The sequence below is a fragment of the Triturus cristatus genome, chromosome 12 (assembly GCF_964204655.1).
Source record: "Triturus cristatus chromosome 12, aTriCri1.1, whole genome shotgun sequence".
In the NCBI taxonomy this organism is placed as follows: domain Eukaryota; kingdom Metazoa; phylum Chordata; class Amphibia; order Caudata; family Salamandridae; genus Triturus; species Triturus cristatus.
In genome coordinates this window covers 707,458,611-707,484,620 of record NC_140595.1, presented here as the reverse complement: position 1 = coordinate 707,484,620, position 26,010 = coordinate 707,458,611, and the positions used below count along the sequence as shown (strand labels likewise).

The following is a 26,010-nucleotide window of genomic DNA, read 5'->3' as shown; positions in this document are numbered from 1 at the left end:
GATTGCAAAGTCTCCAAGCATCAATAAGCTTATATTGGTGAATGGTTTGGGTTCTATATATTGCGATCTATAAAGGGGTCAATTACTTGGTTGCAATCCCCTGCAAGGATGAAATTATCATCAATGCAAGATGAAATCTGCTGGGCTAGAGATGTCCAAAAAGAGGAATCTCCACCATTAGGAGCATAGATACTAAGCAGAGAAACTGGAGCATTCCTGATCTGCAAATCGGTATACAACCATCTTCCATTCTCATCAGATACCTGAGAAAGCAATTTAACAGGAAGCAATTTATGACAGAGAGTCAAAACCCCATTATGTTTGCCATCGCCTGGTGAGAAAAAGACTACCCCTACCCAGTTTATTTTCAATTTTAAGGATTCAGTTGCCGTTAAATGAGACTCTTGTATAAGGGCTATATCGGCCTCCAGTTTGGATAGGTGTGCTAAAACACGTTGTCGTTTGATAGGAGAATTTAGACCTCTGACATTCCATGAGACAATTTTCAGAGAAATATAAACAGCAGTATGTTGTGATCTCTGTAGGAAGACACCTGGAGCCAGGAGGAATTCTTAAGCCATCTTTATTCAGTCTCCAGTTCAGGTTACATCTGTCTCTACTCCAGCCAGCCTAGTGTGGTACCAGCCCCACCAGGAGCAGCCTCCCTAGCTGCTCAGCCCATCTTCAACTGCCAACACTCATCCACTCAGACACCCAGGCATTCCATGCATCACAGGCACACCAACATTCTATGACCATCTCACACTCTGGCTGAGCAGCTAGTGGCAGCAGTGCTGGACTACAATGTTATTCAATTAAGTAGGATATAACATTATCCCTTTTTCTTCAACGAAAACGAAACTTGCAAATGATAAACATCAAGAAGAAAAATGAATAATAGTACAAGTCCCACGGATGCAAACTTAAATCAAACATCACAGGAGCAAGAACCATTAAAGCAAGAAAGGACGGATAAGATACATACATATGAACAGCAATATCTCCCATCCCTCCCTAAAAAGAATTAAAAACATTATGAAGCAAACATAACATTCCCTGAAATACATTTGAAGCATTTTGCATCAACCACTGTGACGTGATGCACTACAACGAAAAATGTTAAAAGACCCCACAAAACCAATGCCCAAAAGTATAACTAAAAGTAGCTCTAAAGATAGCATACCCTACAACTACAATCCCAAGATAAAGGGAAACCAACATGAATATGGGTCGTCACCCATAAAAACGCCCGTGAAGGGATGTACATTAGTACTGCGCAACTAATAATGGTCTAAAGCCATAACCCAACCCAGTGTAAGGGCTAACCTAGGTACTGTAAATGTATGGGAACTGAACCCATGTCCCAATCTCCTTGTGGAGATTACGTACCCCCATGTAGGAGTAACAAAACAAAACTGATAAGAGCCCCAGACCCCCTTGTGGAGGCTACAAACCCCATGTAGGAGTAACAAAACAAAACTGAACAAAGGGATGATACCCACAACCTTCCCTCGTGTAGGAAAACAGAGTGATGACCACCCACAGGACTAATGGAAGAACCATCCCACGTAAAACTAAAACCTGTGGCATCACAACATTTGAAACTTTAAAACGCAAATACTAATGCAAAAATACCAATGCAAAAATACTAACGCAAAAATACTGTAATTGACTGTAGAGCACTGGTGCATGTGCCCCACGCTGGTGAGCGATCTCAGAACCATTAGGTGTAGAATTGCAAGTAAACATAGCAAGCACTGAAATGACCATAAAATTTCACAAAGTCTGCTCACACAAACGAAGAATATAGAGTCTTCCCTGTGGTTTAACCTACAATACTTCACCTCGAAATTGAAACGACGACATAAACTTTGCTGGGAACAACACCATATCAAATGAGTGTTCAATGTCAACAGTGGGAGTGTGCAGGCATGTACTCTAGTGCCCACAACTGCAGATAGAGTTGAAATAGTGAAGGCACCGCGTTGTCCTCTGCCCTCATGTCAACTTCCAGAAAACTTTATTCTCACAGAAATACGAACACCGTGGTTGGCAGAAGGAAGCTGTGTGGATGACAACACTACAACAAACTGGAACCTCCAATGGGAAAAGACAATAGCGGCCGCCAGCCTCAATATGGCGGCACGCCGTCGACGTCGTTGCAGAGTGGCTCACGGTGCGTCCATGCACCAAAACGTCCAAAGGAGGTGTTCGAGCAGCAGACTAGATGAGGCGTCACCAAAGTTCCACAGCAGCCTCGCGCAACGTCGAACAAAGGTGTGTGACACGAGCAGGCATTTTTCAATATTTGAATGTGAAGAGAGCGGTTAAAATGGCATCAGTAAAGCGCAGCCAGAACAGTTCAAAACAAAATGATGGCTCACCTAAAATGCGCCCAAAAATCTTCATTTTAACTGTAGAAGGATACGGCACGCCAACTCGGCACTAAAAATGCCAAATGTAGTACAGCGTCGTATGTAAATCGCAGGGCAGTGTGCACACTCCATAATATCCCACAACAGTGCACCAACTGCAAGACGCTGCCAATCCTGTGGCTGCAAACACCTGTGCAAGTCTCGATCAGAGTGGATCTCCGCTCCATTGCAGACAGGAAACAAAGTTCATTAAACCCAAAGTGCCCCAAGACACCGATCAGGCACCTCGCCTCAAGAGTAGACATCCAGAGATCCCTAGATTCATACAACCTGCAGCAGCTGTAAAAATATTGACATTAGTAGAAATAGTAGTCACTCGCCTAGATTGAAAGACCTGTCAGGCATCAAACATTGACCATCTGTGCTACTGCTGCGAGGAGATCGTTGAGATATAGCACCTTTTTAATTAAAGTCACTATGGTCATTAGAAACACTGCAAGCGTCAATCATGCCTCCAAAGAAAATCCTCCATCTGTGCAGCCACTGCACACTTTCTCAGTTCTTACATCTTTATGACTAAAAATCCCAAATTGTCATTTTCTGCTTTCTGTGGCTGGAACACCAAATGTGGCTGTAGTGCAACTACTCCACCAACTCACTGTAATCCTTTCATTAGAAAGCGTTGTGGCTGGCACACCAAATGCGGTTGTAGATTAACTACTCCTCCAACTCACTGTAATCCTTTTGTGGCTAACATTGTGGCTGTAACACCAGATGCGGCTGTAGCTTAGCTACTCCTCCAACTCATTGTAGTCCTTTTGATGTTTGTAGTATTCCCAGGCTGTAGTGTCCTTTTGATGACACTTCTCTGTGGGCTGTCTAATGGAAAGGACACTGGTGGGGCTGGCGCTAGCTTTCCTGGGAATTCTTTCTTTATATATGTAGTAGCTTGTAGGATCTCTTGGTTTCTCCTTGTTTCCTTTGTAGTTCCTTTGTTTCAGTGGTTCACCAAGCCCATCCTCGTCGCCAAAATAAATGTTGTGATCTCTGTAGGAAGACACCTGGAGCCAGGAGGAATTCTTAAGCCATCTTTATTCAGTCTCCAGTTCAGGTTACATCTGTCTCTACTCCAGCCAGCCTAGTGTGGTACCAGCCCCACCAGGAGCAGCCTCCCTAGCTGCTCAGCCCATCTTCAACTGCCAACACTCATCCACTCAGACACCCAGGCATTCCATGCATCACAGGCACACCAACATTCTATGACCATCTCACACTCTGGCTGAGCAGCTAGTGGCAGCAGTGCTGGACTACAATGTTATTCAATTAAGTAGGATATAACACAGTAATAGTATAAAATGACAGTAATCCAGATAAACCATTGAATAGCGAAAAACAGATGTTATAACAGCCCAACCATGTAAGTAAGTATTATGACGAGAAATAGGATATAAGAAAAATGAGTATGAATGTAAATGTGAAACTTTGAACCAAGAAAAAAGGAAAAAGGAGAACAGAAAGTAAAGGTGGAAAGAGGACAGAGAAAGAAAGGGATAGAGACACAGAAGGGTATAACAATAAAAAAGGGTGCAACATATCTTAGACTAACATAGGAGATTGGGGAGTGGAACCACATAAAACAGATGGCAAGCCCGGACTCAGCGGAACGAGGAGTGAGGGGGGACCATGATACATCACATAAGGCAAGGGTACAAGACAGGCGTAAACATCAGCAACCCTGCAAATAGGAAGAGAATGAAAATGAGAATAGTTATTGTAAAATAATGGGGAAGTATACAGTAGGAAGACTAGATAAATTATTAAACAATAATTTAATAATCAGCAATATACCATAAAACCATATATTAGAACTCTAAACCAAATAAGACAGCTGGGGCAGCCAATATAGAGAAGGTAACGGATAAAATGATGCCGACCCTGGAAAAGAGAAGAGAAAAAAACGCGGCTACTCGCAAAGGAAAAGTAAACACACAGGAGAATCCACGGAGGACTCCCGAGTTACAGGACAGCAACTCTGAGATACAATGGGGAGAGATTATGGACACCCGGGTGGTCGAAGAAACTGAAGTAGATCACGGCGAGAGCAGAGCAGAGCTGGGCTCAGTGACTCTCGCAGACCAGTGAAAGGCTCAAGGAGGTCTCCCAGGAGTAGTACCAGCTAGGCTAGCAATAACCAGTTTGGAGAGCACGCAAGGCACTTTAAGCTCAGGATCAATATCAACCGATGCTCTAATTCAGGAGATTGCCGCGTGCAGTGGTCACAGTGGTATAGAGGATAATCACAGGAAAAAGCATCAGGTGTGCAAAGGCGAGGCAGTGGAGGTGACAATACAACAAATTTAAAATGTGATTACTCAGCAACTCAGGGGATCTATCCGGAATCAATAACGCAGGTGGGTCTTGGAGGATTAGAAATGGAAGTTCCTCCTCTGCAGTTGATATTGAATTCGATAAAAGAACTGCAAGATGCAACGAAAACTGAGGGGAGGAAAAATCGGCTGGTAACCAGGAACCTAGAAAAATCAATAAAAAAAATTGCCAAAGTCTGCTCAGACACAAAAACGAGGGTATCCCATTTAGAGGAGCGCACTAGCACTCTGGAAGATCAACAGGCAAAAGAGATAACCAAGGTGAAAGGGCACGAGCACCAATTGTCTGACATCCAATGGAAACTGGAAGACTTAGAGGACCGCCAGCGGCGAAACAATCTAAGAATTCTTGGCATTGAAGAAGGAAAGGAAGGGGACGATGTGAGAGCTTATGCAATGAAGCTGTTGAAAGGAGCCTTTCCAGAATTGAGTCACTGGGACTGGGAGAAAGATGTCCAAAGAGTACATCGATTCCCACTAATGATGAAGAAGGAAGAGAAACAGGGACAGGCTCAGGTACAGGAACAGGCTCAGGGAGGAAACCAGAGACTACAGAGACCTAGAGCTATATTGATTTTTTTCGGAAACTTCTTATTAACCCCTTCCATGCGGGGCGGATTCCCCCGCTGTGCTGAGCGCTGCTTGCGCGGGCGTGGTCATGACGGAACGGTTCCGTCATGAGCACAGCTCAACCGACGCTCATGACGGAACCGTTCCGTCATGAGCACCGAAGGGGTTAAGGGAGGAAGTGTATGCTAAAACCCGGCCCAATTCTAAACGTTCGTTTGACGGCCAGTCCGTCTTCACAACTCCGGACTATTGTCATATAACAGTGGAAAGGAGATGGAGACTGAGAGAGATGCTAGACCCATGTCATCAGATGGGATTGCAGGCTTAGATGATGAATCCTGCGAGACTGAAGATCATATATAAAAACACGGTTAGAGTATTCACCTCTGAAGTACAGGCTAAGGCGTATCTGGACACATTAAAAAAAGACAGCACTACTGTATGAAAAGTAGGCTAAAATAAGAATATTATGGGCACCATGGATATGTAGATGCATACAGACAGGACTGTATATATGGGCATTGGGGATGGGGGGGAGAAGAGGTAGTACAGAGGGCCACAGAGACGGTATTAAGAGGGGGGGAGAACACGCTGTAGAGTTGACCAGACATATGGGGTATAATAACAAATGATATGGATAATACTACGGTATGATGCACCAAAAAAAAAAAAAAGGATAAAGGCGTAGGGAGGCTGACGGTCAGATTTCATCACAGAGACCTTAGGTCTGCTTGCCTCAGTAGGCGGGGGGGGGAGGGGTCACTGAAAGGGGGGGTACTTGTAGAAGGTTGGGTATGGGGGGGATCCAGGGGGAGAAAAGAGAAAACGACATCATCGCCAAGAAAGTACATAGGAGGGGAAAGGAGGAAAGTAGCAGGAAAAGGGGGAAAAAAACAACAAACTTTTATGCAGGTAATCACAATTAATAATTGTGGTTTGAATGATGCTAAAAAACGGAGAGAGCTGAAAGAGTATTTAAAGACAATACATGCTGATATTGTATGTGTACAAGAGACTCATATCGAGGTATCCCGCAAATATTTGCTAGAACAGCTAGGCTATCAGCTTTTAATATGCAGAACACAAGGGTCTAGGACGCGGGGGGTGGCTGTTTTAGCACGGGGCGGGTTGGTGACATTAAAAAAACAGAAGGCAGATACTTATGGCAGATGGGTCATAATAGAATGTAAGGTGCGAGGTTTCGATTTCACACTCTGCTCTATTTATGCCCCAACAGTCGATGACTCAGAGGTTTTGGATCATATTAATGCACAAATGACAAATTGGCCTTTGCCTATCATAGTCTGTGGAGACTTAAATATTAACGGTTTACATGGTCTGTGGAAAAATGATCCAGCCAGGTTCACAGGTCGAAAGAAGAAAAGTCATAAGGCATTAATACAGATGATGCAGGATAATGGGTTGATTGATATATGGGAGAAGCAGAACGACGGGGGAGGGGGAGCACCTACTTCTCTGCACCACATAAATCTTTAGCTAGATTGGACTATTTTTTGGTATCATCAGCGTTGGTATCGATTTCCGAGATAAAAAAACTACCGCGGGTGGTGTCAGATCATAGTCCTCTGGTACTTGACATCAAAGTCTCAAACCAACAAAAAGAGAGAATTAGCTGGACTTTTGAGAGAGCCCTGCTACACGATCCCAAGTATGTTACTCAGATGGATAGCTGGCTAAAAGAATACTTAAATGCAAATAGAGGATCTGCTCCCCCCAGAATTGTATGGGATGCTATGAAGGCTGGCATAAGGGGGAGACTATCAGCTATTCGTTAAAGCGAAATAAACTAGAGAGAGAGGAAATGGAGGGTAAGCAGAGAACAGTTGCCGCTATTGAAGAGGAATTCATTAAAGTAATCGAGGCCAAACAAGAGGTCGCAGGAATATCACAACTGTTGGCTATGGCAAAGGCAGCTGTGGGCGAGCTCCTAGCAATGAAAGCGGCAGGAAAATATATGGCGTGGAAACAGGACCAATATGAGTATAGCGAACAGATAGGGCGTATTCTAGCTATCAGGACTCGACAGGCGGCTACTAAAGGGGAAATTCTACAGGTTAACTCTGCGACAGGGACTATAGCGACAAGGCCAAGGGAGATATGCTCTATTTTTCAAGAGTTCTATCAGAACTTATATAATTCTGAAAACGGTGCCGCAGGTGGTGAAATAGAGAGTTATCTAGAGAGCGCGCAAGTAGAGAAACTGACAAAAGAGGACAGAACGGAGATGGAATCCAATTTCTCGCTAGAAAAGTTAAAAGCAGCAATCAAAGATTTACCAGCTGGGAAAGCGGTGGGTCCCGATTTTATACCGCTTGAATTCTACAAAACATTCCTCTCTAGGATAGAAGAGGTTTTCTATCAGCTAATGATTGATACGCAAAGAGGGGCGACACCTCCCGAGTCCTGGGGGGAGGCAACCATGGTGGTATTTCTTAAAAAGAACAAAATTCCAACCGATCCCGGGTCATACCGACCTATAAGTCTGATGAACAGCGATACTAAGATCTATTCTAAGATGCTAGCTAATCGCTTCAGTGCTTTTATTGGAAAGATTATCTCCCCCCGCCAGCATGGGTTTATCCCGGGTAGGGGTACAGAGGATCATATTCGAAGAGTCTGCGCATTGTTTGATGGGACGGCAGCTTCACGAGACCCTATGGCTCTAATCTTGTTAGACGCGGAAAAAGCGTTTGATAGGGTCTCGTGGGGCTTCCATTGGGCGGCTTTAGGGAAAGCAAATGTAGGAGATGTGTGTATCGGGGCTGTGAGAGCTTTATATAGGAATCCCAAGATCAGATTAAGGATCATGGGGGAGCAGAGTGGGGTAATAAAGATCGGACGGGGCACTAGACAAGGATGCCCATGTTCCCCGCTACTCTTTGCTTTTTATATAGACGCGTTTATATGAAAGATAGAGCTAAATAAAAACATCAGGCCCGTTGTTTTGAATGGATTTGAAACAAAAATCTTAGGGTATGCTGACGACTTAGCTATAACATCTACGGATCCGGTAGTAGCATTGCTAGAAATAGAAAGAGAGGCAATTATCTATGGGGCGCTCTCGGGGTATAAATTAAACCAGAGTAAAACTCAAATAGTAATCAATAAAAAGGTAACGTTGGTGGACAAAAGAATAACAGATTCAGCTATTTATCTAGGGATAACAATAACTTCAGATCTCTCAAAGGTAGTGGAAATGAACTTGGGGCTGGTAATCAAAAAGGCTAAGGGGGATTTAGACAGATTAAATAATTTGTACCTAACAACAATCGGCAGATGTAATTTAATAAAAATGACATTCTTGCCTAAAGTGCTATATCTGTTTCGAACCATTCCGCTGAAATTTAATAATAACTGGTTTAGCGAAATAGAAGGACTTACAAATCACTTTATATGGGCTAAAGGCAAAACACGGCGAGCACTGAAATTCTTGTCACTACCGAGAGAGCGAGGGGGCCTTGTGGCACCCGATTACAGGGCTTATTACTGGGCAACTGTCTTGCAATACATCAGAGGGCTAGTGGGTGGAAGTATGGAGGATCGATGGAGAACGGGAGAGAGTGTTCCTGATATATATGATTTATTGATCAAGGATTCTAACAAGTGGCTCCTCTCGTTTAATGAAGACAGTTATCATAAAAAGGTCAAGTTTAAGACTCTGGGTGCGGCAATGGCAGTATGGTCAACTGTCAGGAAGAAAATGAAAATTGGGAGGATGAATTATTACACTCCGCTATTTAACAACCAGCTGTTACCAACGGTATTTCATGATCAAGTTATGAAGAGATGGGATATGATGGGGGTAAAAATGATAGGAGACTTAGTGGGTATAATGGGTCTTATAACATTTGACCAAGCACAGCAGTTATATAACTTAGATCGTAGGGACTTTTTCAAATACTTGCAAATAAGATCAGTCTTGTTAAAAAAACAGGGAGGGGATACCAATTATAAAAGAGTGGAAACTATTGAAGTTTTAAGGGATAAGAAAGGCTGCTCAATTTCCCAGGTATATGGAGAACTGATCAGGTATAAGGAGGATGATTGTGGAAAAGTTATTGACAAATGGAACAATAAATTGAATTTATCTGGTAATGAGGTCGAAAAAGCGAGCAAATTATCAAACTCAGTGCTAAGAGTAGCTACTTTACAAACTCAGCAATATAAGACCATGTATGAGCTGTATTATACGCCACATAGAATAGCTCAATGGGGTGGAACAACGGGAGTGGTCTGTCCCAGATGTCAGGCAGTACAGGCGGATACCATACATATGTTCTCTGCATACCCCGCCTTGGATTTATTTAAGAACACAATAGAGCAATTCTTGGATAGCGCACTCGGGATCAAAATTAGCATAACTAACGAAGTTATGATTCTGGGGGTAACCAGGGACGGTGTAGAAATACCTCAATATGAGTTTATATTTATAGCTATGATCTTATGCCGATTATGTACTGCAGCAATGTGGAAAGATCCTAATCCGCCAACATTCCAACAATGGCTGGCACGACTATTAGCTGTATATGTATTAGAAAAAGCGCTATATGATAAAAAAGGATGGAAGACAAAGCAAATGGGGAAACGGATATGGGCCCCAATCACCCATTGGAAAGATAGACTTGAAAATGACTGAAATAACGAAGCCTTCCTTTTAATTTTTTTTTTTTTTTTTTGGTATGGGGGCAACTGTTTAACCTGGTTGAAGGCTATCACCTTGGGGTCTAATTATGTCTTAATCCCGTTTTTTCTGTATATTCTTTTCTCTTACCCCCGGCTGATTCGGTTGTATAATTGGTTTGATCGAATTTGTATAATGAAATGTATTATTAAATGTTTTCCTTGGCGATGATGAATAAAAATATATTTTTTTTTAAAAGAACTCTAAACCGTAAGTTAGCACTCGAAAACAAGAAAAATAGAAAAAGAGACGCCTTCAGATGTTGAATAACATCAAGTGCAGTAGGATGATGATGCTCCAGAGAGTCCCATAGAATCTCATTTGCAAGAGTTAATGAAACTCTGCAGTTTGATGGGATCTTCATACGTTGTAGTTCTATTCTTGTAAGTGACCTTAAACAGACATGTGTGTAACAGTCCATAATGTGCCCCTTAAGAACGCAGATCAGGTCTCATGTTAAAGAACTCTTTGTGTCTGTTCGCTGTGGCTCCAGCGTAATCTTGAGCAAAAAATAAAGTGGAGTCGGACCAGGTAATGCGTTGAATTGATCTGACTGCTGAAAGAACTTTGAGTAAGTCTGTATATTCAAGGAAATCTAAAATAACTCCTCTTGGTCTTTGAGAGATAGACGCGCCAAGTTGTTGATGACCAAGTCTATGAGCACGCTGGATATTAAGTGTTGTTCTTTGTGGTAGATGCAACAGTTTAGGGAGAAAAGATTTGAAGAAAGAGAGGGGATCAGAGCCCTCTGTACCTTCTAGCAGACCATAAATGCGAAGATTATTTCTTCTATTGCGATTTTCAAGATCCTTTACCTGTTTTTGAAGTGAAGAGACTTGAGATTGAAGAGTGATGACTTTGTCGTTGGTTAGGTCGAAGGAGGAGACACTGTAACTTGTAAGGAACTGTAACTTGGTAGTTGATTCTTCCATGAAAGGACGAAGAGCACGTATTTCCTCCAACAACATATCTAAGGATGCAGGAGAAGAAGCCTTGGGTGGAGAGGGTGGGTCTTTTTCCAAACGCTTGGTAGCCGCCTCCCCTGCAGCGAGAGAGGCATAGGTCGACGATGGTGAGCCTTTAGCTAGGGATACCAAAGAATCCTCCATTTTGGAAAATTCTGTGAAAATCTCAGAATTCTTGATGAAGGAGTGCGTGGGAAAGCAAAAGACACACAATTGACGGACAGAATGCAGAACACATCAAAACATTCACCCCCAGTCAAGAGATCTGGGTTAAATCCATCATTCTTTTGCTCACCATGCCAACCCAGTTTAGACCTGGCCATATGCAAATCAGTCTTGTCCCTGTGCCTCATGGGAACAGTCCAGCCTGAACTACCAAGCCAGGTCCTCCCTGGACTGGTTTCGGGGTTTCACCCCTCTTCAGCCAGGATAGCTTAGTTCCAGTGGCCCAGTGAGTCCAGGACCCACGTCTGGGCATACCTGACACACTTAGGGCGAGAAAGCAAAAGACACACAATTGATGGACGGAATGCAGAACAAATCAGAACATTCACCCCCAGTCAAGAGATCTGGGTTAAATCCATCATTCTTTTGCTCACCATGCCAACCCAGTTTAGACCTGGCCATATGCAAATCAGTCTTGTCCCTGTGCCTCATGGGAACAGTCCAGCCTGAACTGCCAAGCCAGGTCCTCCCTGGACCGGAAACAAGCATCCTAGGACCAGTTTCGGGGTTTCACCCATCTTCAGCCAGGATAGCTTGATTCCAGTGGCACAGTGAGCCCAGGACCCACGTCTGGGCATACCTGGCGCACTTAGGGCGAGAAAGCAAAAGACACACAATTGATGGAAGGAGTGCGTGAACCATGAATCAGGGGGCCCCAGTTTTTTCAATCTTCCCATAGAATAGTACTGATATACAATTATAACAAGGAGTGCACAAACGTCAACTCAGAGATAAAAACCACAATGAAAGTGATTTAACAATGTGTTAGGTAGACATGCACTCCATTTCAAATAAAAATCAGGAAAAAATAAATAGGTCCTCTCCTTGCTGATAGAGAAAAGAACCAACCAAACTGTCACCAAAAATGTCTCACATTATAAAAGGAGGAGATAGAGACAAGGAGCAGCCCCGTGTAAGTGAATCACATGGCTAAACGCATACTATTGAAAGAAGCAGAAGCAAACAAGTCCAGGCATTTAAGTGGCAGGCATAGTAATTCTGCCTTAATAGTTCCACTGATAGCACAAGGAGCAAGCCACACAATTACAAAGTGAAGAAGAAAATAGCTGCATTGACATTTGCTTGTTTAATAGTAAGCAAGCTGCATCATAAATCATGCGAGGAGAAAGTGCCTCTCCTCGCACGTCCTGGAGACGAAGGAGCGCCGCGTCCAAAATGCCCGCCGCAGACCACGCAGTCTGAGGCAGACGTTTATCTTGACAATGAATGGGTCGCACTTCTTAGAAGCCGCTCACCCAGAGTGTCCTCAGCCGCAGTGCATCTTCCAACATGTGAAGCGCCTCGTCAAACGGGTTTTAAGGACTCTGAAGTGTGGCCAGTCCACACCACCTTGAGGAGCCTCACCTAGTCACCACCATCCTTCACGGGCTCCAAGCCATGCCCCCTTCACTAAGGTGTTTAAAACAACATATGCCGCACCACGGCTCATAGCCCAGCTTTCAGTGACTGTGTGTTCACTGGATTACTACCTGAACCCAAAGCCCAGGAGCCCTCCAGCTTTCCAGCTAATGGGTGTGATAAACTGCGCACTCCAAAGCTGGGTGTGTCTAGGATATAAGTAAATGAGTCGTAGAATGCTCGCAGCCACTACCAATCAATGGACTGCTCACTGCCACGCCCATATGAGGCAGCCAAGGGACTGCTCGCTGCCACGCCCATATTAGGCAGCCAATGGACTGCTCGCTGCCATGTCCATATCAGTCAGCCTATGTGTGGTGTGCGTTATTGGTGCTGGTGGGTATGGGTTGCATCCTGAGGCCTGTCCGCTGGGGCCTATCCCCTTGAAATGTACATCTGCCATATCCACCGATTACATACCATGACTGGTTTCTTCCCTGTGACATCCATGCTGCTCTGTGTGTAGTGCAGTTTTCTTCCAAGAAATAGGTAGTTTACGTCAATTGTTTTTTTGAGGATTTTTTTTAATACTAATTATGCACTGACATCACTTTTGCAGTAGATATTTCCTAAACGTTCCATCAGTGCTTAAAGTAATTTGAGATCCCACCGTTCAATAGCTGCTTTTGCTAGCAAAAAATGTGTGGCGCCAAAATATTGTTGGCAGAATATTGTCTGGCATCCATATTGTATCTTAAATATTGCCCACAACAATTTTGCCCAATTTGGAGTAATATAAAAGAATTTCAAACACCCTAAGGGTCAATACTTTTGAAAATGATATTTAGGGCCAGTTTTATTTCAGGTGATAGTTCTGTATATGATGTTCTGACATACAACCAAGGCCAGTGCTTAATTTGAGGCAGTGGTTGCAGGTATGGCCACCGGCACCCATTTTTGGAGGCTGGCACTTATTTTTCCTCCTCAGACTTATATGCAGAGGAAAAGAGAAAAAAACCCAAAAAGGTAGAAAACAGGAAGAAGACAAAGACGGAAAGAAGAAAGAAACAAAGAAAGAAAGAACGAAAGAAAGAATAGAGCCTGCAAGAGTGTGATAAATGGGTAGGGAGAGCCTGGTAGTGGAAGAAAGAGGCACAAGATGGAATCAATATAGGACAGCCTTGTTGTTCAGCACCCCAGAAATTTGGTAGCACTGGCCTAGACCTTAAGAGGGAAACTATGGGCAAATTAAGCACTGACAGAGGGGAGCAGAGGGTTTGAAGGTCATACTTGCAAATTATGGCTATATTCCATTGAAAGAGTCATGATGTTGGACCTTTTCTTTCAGGTTGTTGTGGAGCTGGTGGTGAGGCAGAGGCACTGACAGATACTCAGGTGAGATTCCGAGGTGGCGACATTGCAGGACTTTAGCTCTATGTCAGTTTTTTCTCCATGCCCTGGGGCGGTCAGTGGTTGTTGGCCATGACGTAAGGCAGACTGATAGGTACCTCCTGCAGAATGCGATGATGGGCCTATGGGGCTCCTATAACTCACTGATTCATACACTTTGAGCTGATTTGGGACTCCCAGAAGGGTTGAGGCCTCCCGAATGGTTGGGCCCCCCTAAAGGGTGGGGGGGGGGCCCATGCACCACAGAAACTGCAGGAGCCTGTGTTACAACTGTGATCCTTTGACATTGTTTTCCCAGTGCCTTGAATACTATTGCTCTTCTCTAGAGCGCCAAAAGCTTTTATTGGGCTTTGGCAATGACGTCAGACCGATAGTCAAGGTTCAATATTGGAGGTGGTAATTGGTCAGAAACTCAGATACAGACTAACACTCTCAAAATACTGGTTTAAACACAGATAGCTATCAGTTAGAAAGCATACATATCTTTAATTGTAAAATAGATTAATAGAACAGTGAAGTATAAGAGTATGACGACACACCAGAAGGTCCCAGAATCTCGTGGGACTGAGACACCACACCTAATGTTATGAAAGTGCTAGCACCTCTAAGCCTTATGTTGCACCATAACTTTATGAAAATTCTTCTCCTGCTCAATGTTTTCTCAGCAGTGGCCAGTGAGCATGGGACTACCATTGTTTTACTGCTAAACTCTGGTTTAAAATGCGGAATTGCTCAGGGTTCCCAGACAATTCAAAGCAAGACAGCTCAACAGCCAGGGTGAAACATGCAGAGCCTGATGTCTGCAAATATCTCAAGTCCACCAACAAACTGGCACTCAAAGGTTGTTGGGGGGCCTTTTGGGATTAGGCCAGTGTTTAGTAAAAAATTAGGGCTTTCGAATTCACTGCAATACCGCTACTGTCAAGGTATTTGTTCTTAGGGTCCATTCCATGGCCACAACAAGAGACTGGGTCATTCTGGGGTTTAAGGCTTGTGGGTGGAACTTGTAATCACAAGTTTTCTCCTTGAGCTGCGGGGAGAAGGCAGAGGCTTACTGGGGCTTCTGTGTTGACACATACACAGTTTGCCTAATCCATTGGCAGAAGGGTGGGTAGAGCAGGGGCAGAGCAGGTGAGATGCTGCTCAAACTTACATCTTCACAAGGAGGCTACTCTGAAGGCCTTTGTCTCATTGCTAAGGTTCCTGATTTCCGGTCACACTGCCAATTGCAGACATGCCTCTTATGTTTGGCAGATTGTTTTCTGCTCAGGCTGATCCCCATTGTTGGCCCTCAGTCAGTTGGGCCACAGCCCTGGTCCACAATGTCAGGCATAGATCCTTTCTCCTTATTTCAGTCACTCTACCCTGTCTCCTCTGCCTCACAGCCTGCAGCAGCAAATCCTGTCCCTTAAGATCACAGCTTCACTGGGTCCTGCAAAGGGCAACACCTTCCTCAATCCAAGTGGAAAGGCATTCTTCTAGCATTAAAGGGTAACTTAAAAACCAACTTAGGTGTGTTAGTGTATGTCCAAAGGTGGCCACTGGGGGGTGAAGCAGTGTCCAAACAAGTGGACAATCAATTGGAAAAATGCCAGGAATAGCCTCAGTGACACCAAATACCAGTTGACCCCTGATAACATTACAGGTTTGACCACTTGTTCCAAACATAGCCCCTTAGAAAGCTGCTGGGGGTCAGAGGCAGGGCAAAGAATTGAGAATATAGAAATTAAAGGGCAATTGCATTCTGATCAACTTTAGAGATAGCAGGATAGTTGATCATATATGCGATTGGCATCAGACGTGGGCAACTAAAGGGATACAGTCCCTTTCTTTAACGTATTTTTATCCCCCCCATCCTAGCCTCCTACTATTAAATAGTTGGGGGCAACGAAGGGATGGGAACGATCTCATGCTGCAGGTAGAGAGAGCAATCAATAGACGATGTAATTATGATACATCTTCAGTTTTTGCTCTCCCTCTATCAAACAGATTTAATTGCCTAGACCATGTAGATTGACTGACTCCGAACACCCAAACGTTGCGAATTACTGAGGGAGACATAGATATTGCCCAGACACCTACTTTCAATAGGGATCTTGTATATAAAGAAACTATAAGGGAAAATATTGGCGATTTCGAGGGGGATGTATATCGTAGCCCACCGGGAAGGATGGGGAGTCAGCAGGTTATTAATTCCACCATGGGCCAACCAACCTCTCCTCCCCAGGCTAGAATTACCCAATTAACTCAGGGAGCTATGGTGCTCAATTACTCTTTATTGACTAGTAATGGGGGGGCACTTAAGGGGCTTACCAAAGGGGAAGTAGTTAGCCATCAGGACGCTCCGGTGGAAAACTTCGGTAGCTCTGGGGAGAAGATCTTGTTTGCGGCCCCTGATGGAGGGATCTCTATCATGGGCCTGCAGAGCCCTAAAGTAGCCTCCCCATTTGGGCTAAGCCTGTTATCTTGGAATATAGCTGGGTTAACCCCTAAAATGATTATCCCTGAGTGGGTTGAATTTATCGATACACATGAGATATGTTTATTTCAGGAGACCTGGGCACAGAAGCCCCTGCATAGAGTAGGGTTTGCCACCTATTATAAAGAGGCACTTCAGGGGCCTAGGGGTAGACCATCGGGGGGCTTAGGTATCTGGATTGGCACACACCTCGGCTGTTTAGTTAAGCCGATAGAAACCCGCTCCCCTGATATTTTATGTATTATTTTATCCGTGAAAGATTTCCCCAAAGTAACTATTATTAATATTTACTCTTGTCCCATAAAGTATGGGCAGACTTCACAGACGTTAGATTGTCTGTCAGCCTTCCTTGCGTCGCTGCCTGAACAAGTTCTACCTGTTATCGGTGGAGATTTTAATTGCAACTTTGAACCCCTAAACGGTTTAGCCCACCCCATAACGGGTGATGAGGATTAAACATGGGGAATTCCAACGTGTAACCATTATCCATTGAGGGGCTGGACTCCTCTAGCCCAGCAGTTGACCTCGCTCACTCTTAATTATTCATTGAGGGCATGCAATGGTCGAATATATGCAGATAACCCTGGGAAACAGCCAGGCATCCACAATTGATTATATTTTGGTAAAGGTGGATATCTGGCATAGGATAGTGAATTTCCTGGTACAGTCCCGTCTTGAAAGCGATCACAATCCGCTGGTTGTTACTCTGGATTGGCATCAAATGGGAGCAGGGCAATCTAAGTCTACTGCACCCCCCTCTAATTTATTGGTAGCAGAGGGTGGTAGAAGAATCCGATGGGGAACTTTCTCACAAACACCGGAGGCAAAGGCTGCACTGTATAAATCTATAATACCCTTTTTGGTGAAGGCCAGCTCTATTACAGATAGATGTGGTGGTGCTGACTCTTTAGTGGAGTTGGGGGACAACCACCAGGATTTGGTTGAAACCCTGGGTGAGCTTTTTTATACTATCTCAACCCAAAAAAGAGAAGAACAAAGAGGAGTTAGTCCCTGGTATAATAGGGCTTGCACAGATGCAAGGAAAGCTCTGTTGAGTCAATTACGTGAGGGTGACATCTCACGTATCAGGGAGGCAAGGGCTTTTTTTAAGAAACTCATACTAGAAGCAAAATCTGAATGGGAAATTGATAGGTGGCAGGCTATCAAGAAAGCAATGGACGCTAGGGACCCCAGAGGGTTTTGGAATTTGGTGAAGACAGGCAACACCGTTGGTAAGAATGCAATTGAGCCGAACCTTGGGGAGGAAATCTGGCGAGATCATTTCCAAGTGTTATACTCAAAATCCCAAAAAGGAACAGCTGTAATTGGGCTGCCAGTAATTCATTCTACTTATGTTCCACCTACAGACATTCCTCTTTGCTCCTTGTCTGAGGTGAGAATGGCCCTGGCCAAAGTCTTGCCCAATAAGGCACCTGGTTTGGACAGGGTCCCAGGAGATCTATTCAAAACTGACCAGGTAGTCTGGATTCCATACCTGTGGTCTCTTTTTAATGCAAGTCTTCTTGGCCTCTCACCTCCCAAAACGTGGGTGGGTGCTGAGATTATTCCCATCTTCAAGAAAGGTTCTCCAATAGATCCGGCAAATTATAGGCCTATTAGCCTAATTGATGTATCTCAAAAGATCTTTGCACGTGTTCTCTTGGGAAGACTCTAGATTTGGATGGAAGACCATAACATACTTACCACTCTCCAAGCTGGTTTTAGATCTAAAACTTCAACTATAGATCAGTTGTTTAGATTACAATTACTCTATTGGAAAACCACCATGTTGGAGGGTGGTTCCCTCTACCTTACTTTCGAGGATCTCAAATCAGCTTTTGATTTGGTAGACCGAGATCAGCTGTGGGACCTGTTGTTAGAGATGGGGGCTCCAGTTTATCTCTGTCAACAGATAAAACGCCTCCACGAAGGTAATTTTGCCAAAATTAGATTTGGAAATAGAGGGGAACTTTCTGCTCCGATCCCTGTAGAGAAGGGTGCGAGACAAGGTTGCGTCCTCGCACCAACTCTCTTCTCCCTTTTTCTAAATGGGTTAATTGAAGATCTCTTATCAGTTAAGGATATAGACTCCCCTAAACTTGCCAATCGTAAAAATTCCTGCATTAATGTTTGCAGATGACACGTTGCTCCTATCGAAAACACCTATGGGGATGCAACGTGTCCTAGAGAAGTTTTGCTCGTTTTGTAAGAAAAGGAATCTCGAGGTAAATATAAAGAAAACAAAGTATATGGTGTTTCATGCCAATACCACTAATTGCCCACACCCCAAAATGGACGAAAGACCTTTAGAGAGGGTCCCAGTCTTTGATTATTTAGGGCTTACTATAAACGATAAAATGGACTGGGGGCCGCAGATTGCCAAGGCAAACTTAAAACTTATTCAAGTTAGTGGGGGGATTTTAAAAGTCCATAGGAGATATGCCGAAAGGGTTATTGGCCCCCCAGTAGGAATTTATAAAGTTCAAGCAAGGGGTGCCACCCTTTATGGAGCTGAATTATGGGGTCACTGCCAGACTAAAACCCTGGCACTGACCGAAAATAACTTCTTAAGGCAACTTTTGGGTCTCCCTCAAAGTACCCCTTTAGTCCCTCTAAGGATGGATCTGGGCATTCTCCCCATCACTGAAGTGATAGCCTCTCGCCCACTTTTGTATTGGGGAAGGCTATGTAGTACCCCTGAGCTGGTTGTATATAGAGAGGAACTAGAATCAGTTATGCACATCCGGGGGGCAGAAAAAATCCCTTGGCTGTCCTATATTCGGGATACCTTTCGTCAAATTGGGAGGAGTGATTTGTGGTCTTCTCCCGAGGAATCTTGTCTTGACATCTCTAAACAGTCACTAACCGCCGCTTTAAAAGAATTCCGACTGATGTGTACCAGTAGGGTGTTAGGGACATCTAGTTTAACCTCTAGGTTTCTAGATGTTAAAATGGATTATAAATTGGAGCCAGCTCTTGATCTCATTCAACCCTTTTTAGCCAAGAAACTTTTTCTCCAATTCCGACACGGGACGCTCCCTCTCTATGCATTTACTAACAGCTGGGCGGGGGCCAACAAACTATTATGTCCTGGGTGTAACGAGACAGATGAGACTGAGACCCATGTGATCTTTTTTTGTCCCGCATATAAGGCCGCCAGATCTAAATGGGTTTTCCAGCTCTGTAGGAATTTGGGAATTAGAAATTTTAGAGAGGTTTTTAGGCTATCAAAATATGATACACATCCGGTTCTTGTTGCTGCTATATCCAAATTTATTTTTGCTTTGTAGTGTAAACGCAGATGTCTAGTGAAAAGTTAGGGCTGAGATTTGGACGGTGTCATTTTAATTGATTTTGCTACCATGATTTTAAAATGCTATTATTTTATTTCTTTTTAATTTTTAATAGTCTAGCTATATTATGATGCTGTATTTTTAAATCTATTTTATTGTGCTTTTATGGCAATAATTGTCGAAATAAAGTTTTCTTGGCTGGCTGGCTGAAAATAAACATCACACTAGTGGGTTTGTTTTCTTTCTGGTCCTGCTACTACCTTCATGACCACTGAGGGGTAGAAGGAGCAGCGACAGAGCGTGAAAGACCAAGTCAGGGGTAGCTTTGGTTTCCTTTGGCCCCCCCAATGGAAATCATTGGGGACGCCAAGGGCAACAGTTCCGTTGATTCAAATGGCATCTTATGGGCAGGACAGGAACAGGTAGGAGAAAGGAGGAGGCAACCAAATGAGTTGTATTTCAGAATATTATAGCTTGACAGAAATTGTATGCACTAAATATTGTTTTCAAAATATATCCCCTTTCGACTTTCTGTGATTAACTCCAATAGGGCGATATTTTTTGAATGACGCAATAGTTATCTCAGACAGTATCCTGACCATGATCTTCTGGTACCACACCTCCAAGAGAGTTCCTTGTGCAGGGCTCTGTTGCTGGTCAGATTCCCACTGCTCTGCTCATGTTCACGGGAAGCAGGGAATGGCACCATTCCTTCTCGGGACTCAAGGAGCCGCAGTGATGAGCATTCTCTGGGGCATGTGTATCAGAGGATGAAAACTAGGTGGCAAAAATGGCCCAAGAGAGAAAATCGAGTCTCTGAGGATACGGACGGATGCAGTGACTACTCATGACCTAATGTGAAGGGAACAGAAGCAAATATATTTACCCAGGAGATGCAATTGTACCTTACCTGCATAGGTTATCCACAATATAGATTTTATCTAACAAGGGCGAGATTGAGTATGGGACCTTTCCTGACTGCCTTTCCAGTGCATGGAGAATGGGCAGATAATCTGTCTTGTGTCTTTGTGACCATTTTTCTAGACAAAGCACCCTGCACGTTTTGGTTTTTTTGTGCAATTTATAACATTCCTAGAGGAAGTTTCCTCGTCCCTCCTTTTGCGTGCTCTTGTATCGTGAAGGTTTTAGATTTTTAACTAACCTCGAAACCCCAGAAATCTGCTAAGCCTTGATAAGTTGCAACAGAGAAGCACTTTATATTAGGAAACGGTATGGACAGTTTGATTTTTGAGTGGGTTTGAGATTACTGTATTTTATAGTATTTTAATTGTCTTTTTTTTAATGTGCAGAACTATCTACTGTATTAAATGAATAAGATGATATATTGTATTGTATGAAGTATTCTTCTTTTATGGTGGTGTAAGCCGAATAAAGATTTTTGTAAAGTGAACTGACCTACATTTACCTCAGTGGACCTCTCTGTTAGGTCACATTCATTGTGTTCTTTTACAAAGACATTGGCACACTGTTAACACAAAATACTTTGCACATACAGTACACAACACTGATGGGACATGAAAGGGTCCTAGAGACGCTAGACTTCAAATTGTACCCGGGACATTGGAAGGTCCTCAGATGGAGGTTTGGGTGAAACAAGGTTTATGCTTCTGGAATTGACTCCCAGCACCACCAGCTACCAGTCATCCCATGGCCTGGTGAAAGGGAGGACCCATCTTCAACTCTCAGTATATCCCAGCCTAGCCAGCCTAGAAAAGTGTAGACATCTGCTAGAGGGGGCAATCACAGAACACACAGCAGCACTCCCAGTGGGCTTGGTATGGAGGACCACCTCACAGGAAAGATACCAGATCAGACCGAACACAGAGTGGAGGCAGGTTGGCGCGATCAACTTCTGAGCCAACACCATCTCTTGGCAGACCGCCAGTGAAGGATGACATGTATTGTTACAGAGATAACCTTTAACCTTGTGTGCTGTCCCTCTCATTGCCTTTTGTGCAGATTGTCAGGACTGGCACCATCTACGCAGATATCCAGTGCTCGCCAGGTATGCGTCACACCGGAGGCTCCAGAGCGGCTCCTTCACTTATGCAAGGGAGTCAGATCATATACAGTGAGCTGAACCTCTCGCGAGCAGAAGACATGGAGAAGCTCTCCACGTCCATGGAATAAGGGTGGATGACCACGCTTCTACACACGCGGACCAGAGGCGCTTGGGACTTCCACCATCGCCGAATGTACATACTCCTGGTGTGGCTTATTGAGTGAGATTGAGTTTATGAGTGGGTCAAGTCTCTGGGGTCACTGGTTGAACCAGACACACCTTATTCCCTGTTTCTCCCCACCAGTAAAGTTTGTATCCACTTCCAGTTGTAGGTTGGGGGTTTGGGGTTTTTCTTCATAGCTTACTATGTTTCTGCAATTTTTCCATTGCATTCCTAAAAATAAATAATCCAGGATTGCAAGGTACATAGGCTAGCGTTCTTCCCCTTAACAATGGGCGTTTATATAGTTTAGATTTGATATATTCCCATTCCAGATCTTTATTCTCCACCAACTCATCAATGTATTTCTTTACTCAAGGAAGACTCACCTTTTCCGCATCTTACCTTTATCCTGATGTTCTCAATATACGGGGCTCATTTACGAGTGGTCTGTGGGTTCCAGTAGCCCCAGTGGCAGGGTTAGCGTCCCATCAGGATTATATTGACTGGTTATTCACATGGAGTATTCGGCTTTTAAGAGCAGCCACAACCTCCCGCTGACCCTCGGGGGGAAAACATGGAGAAATCTATGCGGAAACATCGAGTCCCGGAAGCAGTTATTCCCCAAAAACATGAAATCCTTATTTCTTCCCTACCCCTAAAATGACTTGAGCCACTCCTAATTAAGGCCCAAGCCCCAAGGGTGCATACACAAACCTTAAAACGAGGCAAAATTATTTTAGACACCTTGATATTTTTTTTAATGATGCCATCCTGACTGGATATTTGACACAAGTCACTAATCTGTTTGTCACCAGTGAAATGATCAAGCATACATTGTCCGAAGTCATATGTTTGTCTTTATAAAAAAAAAGCAGGAACAATCTCTATGGTGCCTAGAAGAGACACGTTCTGTAGAACATTATACGGCGCTACATCTTGTATTTTCGACATGTTGTGGTCCAAGCAGCCTCGAACTATTCTGATGTTTTTGTTTTGTTAACGGACTATCACCCTTATGCATCAAGCCAAAATCCAGTCGGTAAAATACCGATTCCTTATTAGCTCCCGGTATTAAGTAAAAAATACCCAATCCCAATGCATCAACCCAAAAGCAGAAATCGGTATTTAAGGAATCCTTAAATAGCGATTCTTTAAATAGGGATTCCTTAAATACCGATTCCTTAAATAGCGATTGCATTTAAGGAATCCCAAAGTGAGATTCCTTAAATGCAATGCATCAAAGTTAAAAAATTAGCGATTTCGCTAATAAGGGGAGCAAATTACCATGAAGATGAACTGCATGGTAATTTGCAAAAACTTTGAAAAATGCACTTTTGTGCATTTTTCAAAGTGTCATGTTGCGCACACACATGCCCTTAGAGCATGTGTGTGTGCAACATATGTGCACATATCATTTTCAGGGGTGCAACAGGGTGTCCTTTTGACACCCTGGCACCCTTGAAAGTGCTCCAGCTATTAGCGATTCGGTAATACCGAATCGCTAATACAGAATGGCTTTACATTCATTCCTATGGGCCTCCAAGGCCATAGGAATGAATGGGTAGGTATTCCTTATTACCGATTCGGTATTACCGATTCGGTAATAAGGAATGTTAAGGAATCGCTATTTGAATAGCGATTCCTACATGCATAGCCTTTTGCTATTCCTTATTAGCGATTCCTTATTTTTCGCTAATAAGGAATCGCAAATGCTAATGTTGATGCATATGCCCCTATGTGCGTTGGGTGGCTTGTAGATGTCTTGCGATGAGTCCTTTGTTACACAAATGGACTGCGGCTGAGCTGACCCTTGCCTCTCTTTCATCGACATTTCACCAGATGCAGGCGTGTCCTGTATCATGCGGAAAAGAAGTTCTCTTGGGACAGAATTGCGCAGACATTACACCGCTGTTGGACAAGTTTACAGTGATGCGTCATCACTCGCACTGACTGACGGGTAGAAAAGGACTTTTAGCAATAGTCAGTGGGTGTAAAGGTCATTCTTGCAGTTTAATTGCAAGACACGTTGAAATATTGCACCAGCGCTCCAGCAAGATGTGTCCAACACTAGAGGAAGCGGGGACTCTTCCCAAATTGTTACATAACCTCCTGATCGTTTGCTAATCCCATTGGATGCGGAAGTCTTTGAGACCTCGAAGGTCTGTCACACAAGTTAGCTTCTGATTGGTCGTCAGCTCAATATTACACATCAGATACATAAACGGTACTGGTCGTATCTCTTACAAATTGTTTCACTATTGAAAATGTATATTTTTCTTTAAATACACAATTAGTATTGTATCAGTGTTATTTTATATTTCACTTCAGTATCTCAAATGTATACAGTGCATTTTATATCAAGGTCTAATACTTATTTTCGAGAAATATGCTTGTTTTCTGTAAATTTCAATATAGAAATAAACATTTTTTGAACTGAAGAAATTAAATAATACGTGTGATAACCTGTGTTTTATGAAACTGATGTCACCGACGAAGATATCACATGGATGTCATCCGATTAACAGGGAGGGGATTAGGAGAAGACCCCTACCAGGAAATGTAAACAGTACCACAAGGGGTTATTTCTTCATTAACCACTAAATCTTTTTTTTTATTGCAATCACTGCGTCATCCACTGGCATAGGGACGAAAACATGGGCAATGGAAATTAAATAATTAGATTTTGCTACAATGTTTAGTCAAGGAGGTTGTCCCTTGGTGTCTCACTTTCATCCTCAGTCTCCCATTGGCTGAGACCCGGTTATCAGATCACTGGTCTCGAAAACTCAAAGACCGCCCTCCTATAACCCTCTGGCTGTGCCCGCTCCTTGCAAAACTAAACAATTGGTGGTATTTTGTGTCAGGAGTTACAGTGCCAGCTCTTTTGAAAAAAAAACATTTAGAAAAGGATGCATCGGGGACATAGCTATCATTAGTGCAGCGGGTGCAGTGGCACCAGGGCTCGGGGTTGTGAGGGACACACTGCACCCAATTTATCGTTGTCTTTTACTACCCACGTGATGGATGGGGGCATTTGCCACACGCATTAGAGCCCATGGAACCCTTGCTACCCCACTGATGTGTTCAAAAGCAAGATTCATGGTGTATATTTAAAAAAAAAAAATAGAAACAAGAATTTATCGAATCTCGTTAGTATGATAGTGATTGTGAAATGTAAAAAACTGGATGTAGAAGTACGACCTGATTCCCAAAGGTGACTTAGAGGCAAAGAATGTTAAATTTGTGGTTGGAAATTCCACTTCCTGATTCACAGACCAGCAATGCCACTTACCACAACACAAGGGAAGTGGAATGGGGTTTCCACTACAGAGAGAATGGGCGTGCTAGGGGCTGGTGCTTGCCTGCAAAGAAAGTGGTGCACACCTGAAAAGTAAGAACTTTAAAGTGAGCTAAAAATGCTTGCACGGGGGTTTCATGTCCAAATCCAGCACTTCTTTTTATTTCCAAAAAGGCTCAAATATGTCTGCAAATTAGGAATGAAAACACAACATTTTTTATTTAGTGAACATGTAAAAGGAAATATGGAACAATGTGTTCCAAATGGAGATAAAAATATAGCTGCCAATGCACGTTATGTAGATTATCTGCCCTTCATAAAGGAGGGTGTGTGAACATTCAAATTTACATTTTTCATAGATTTCCATGAGTGCTGATGGGGATTTTTTGTGAATCCCCAAATATGCAGAAATCTACTCAAATAGTAGGCAGAAGAATAAGATACAAACATTTCTTCACTGTTTTAAGAAGTAGGTCTATTAGAGCCAAACATTACAGGGCCATGTTAGGCAGACTGATGGGCATCGCTAATAAAAAGCTGCAGTGGTCATTTATTTTGCCTTTGCCTTGTAATTACAAAAGCGGCAAAAAAATCTAGTGCATTTTTCTTTGAGCAGTGTTACTTTTGAAAGAGCACTCAGGGCCTCATTTCTAAGTCCCTTTTCATTCTTATGGGGCTGGTGCTCGCAGTTACTGGCTTCATCTCAAAACTAACATTAACAGGAAGAGCTAAAAGTAGCCAAACTCTGACCCTGAGCTATT

The 26,010-nt window shown here is 43.4% G+C and overlaps 1 protein-coding gene across 1 annotated transcript in view; it reads left to right on the top strand.

Moving 5' to 3' along the window:
- Positions 1-24,385, top strand: part of LOC146780351 (uncharacterized) — a 140,393-nt gene extending 116,008 nt beyond the window's left edge. The window contains exons 4-5 of the mRNA XM_085637055.1: positions 13,932-13,978; positions 21,746-24,385. Of these exons, the coding sequence (XP_085493181.1) occupies positions 13,932-13,978; positions 21,746-21,916 (218 nt within the window). The 3' untranslated portion in view covers positions 21,917-24,385. The remainder of the gene's footprint in view (positions 1-13,931; positions 13,979-21,745) is intronic.
- Positions 24,386-26,010: the final 1,625 nt, after the last annotated feature.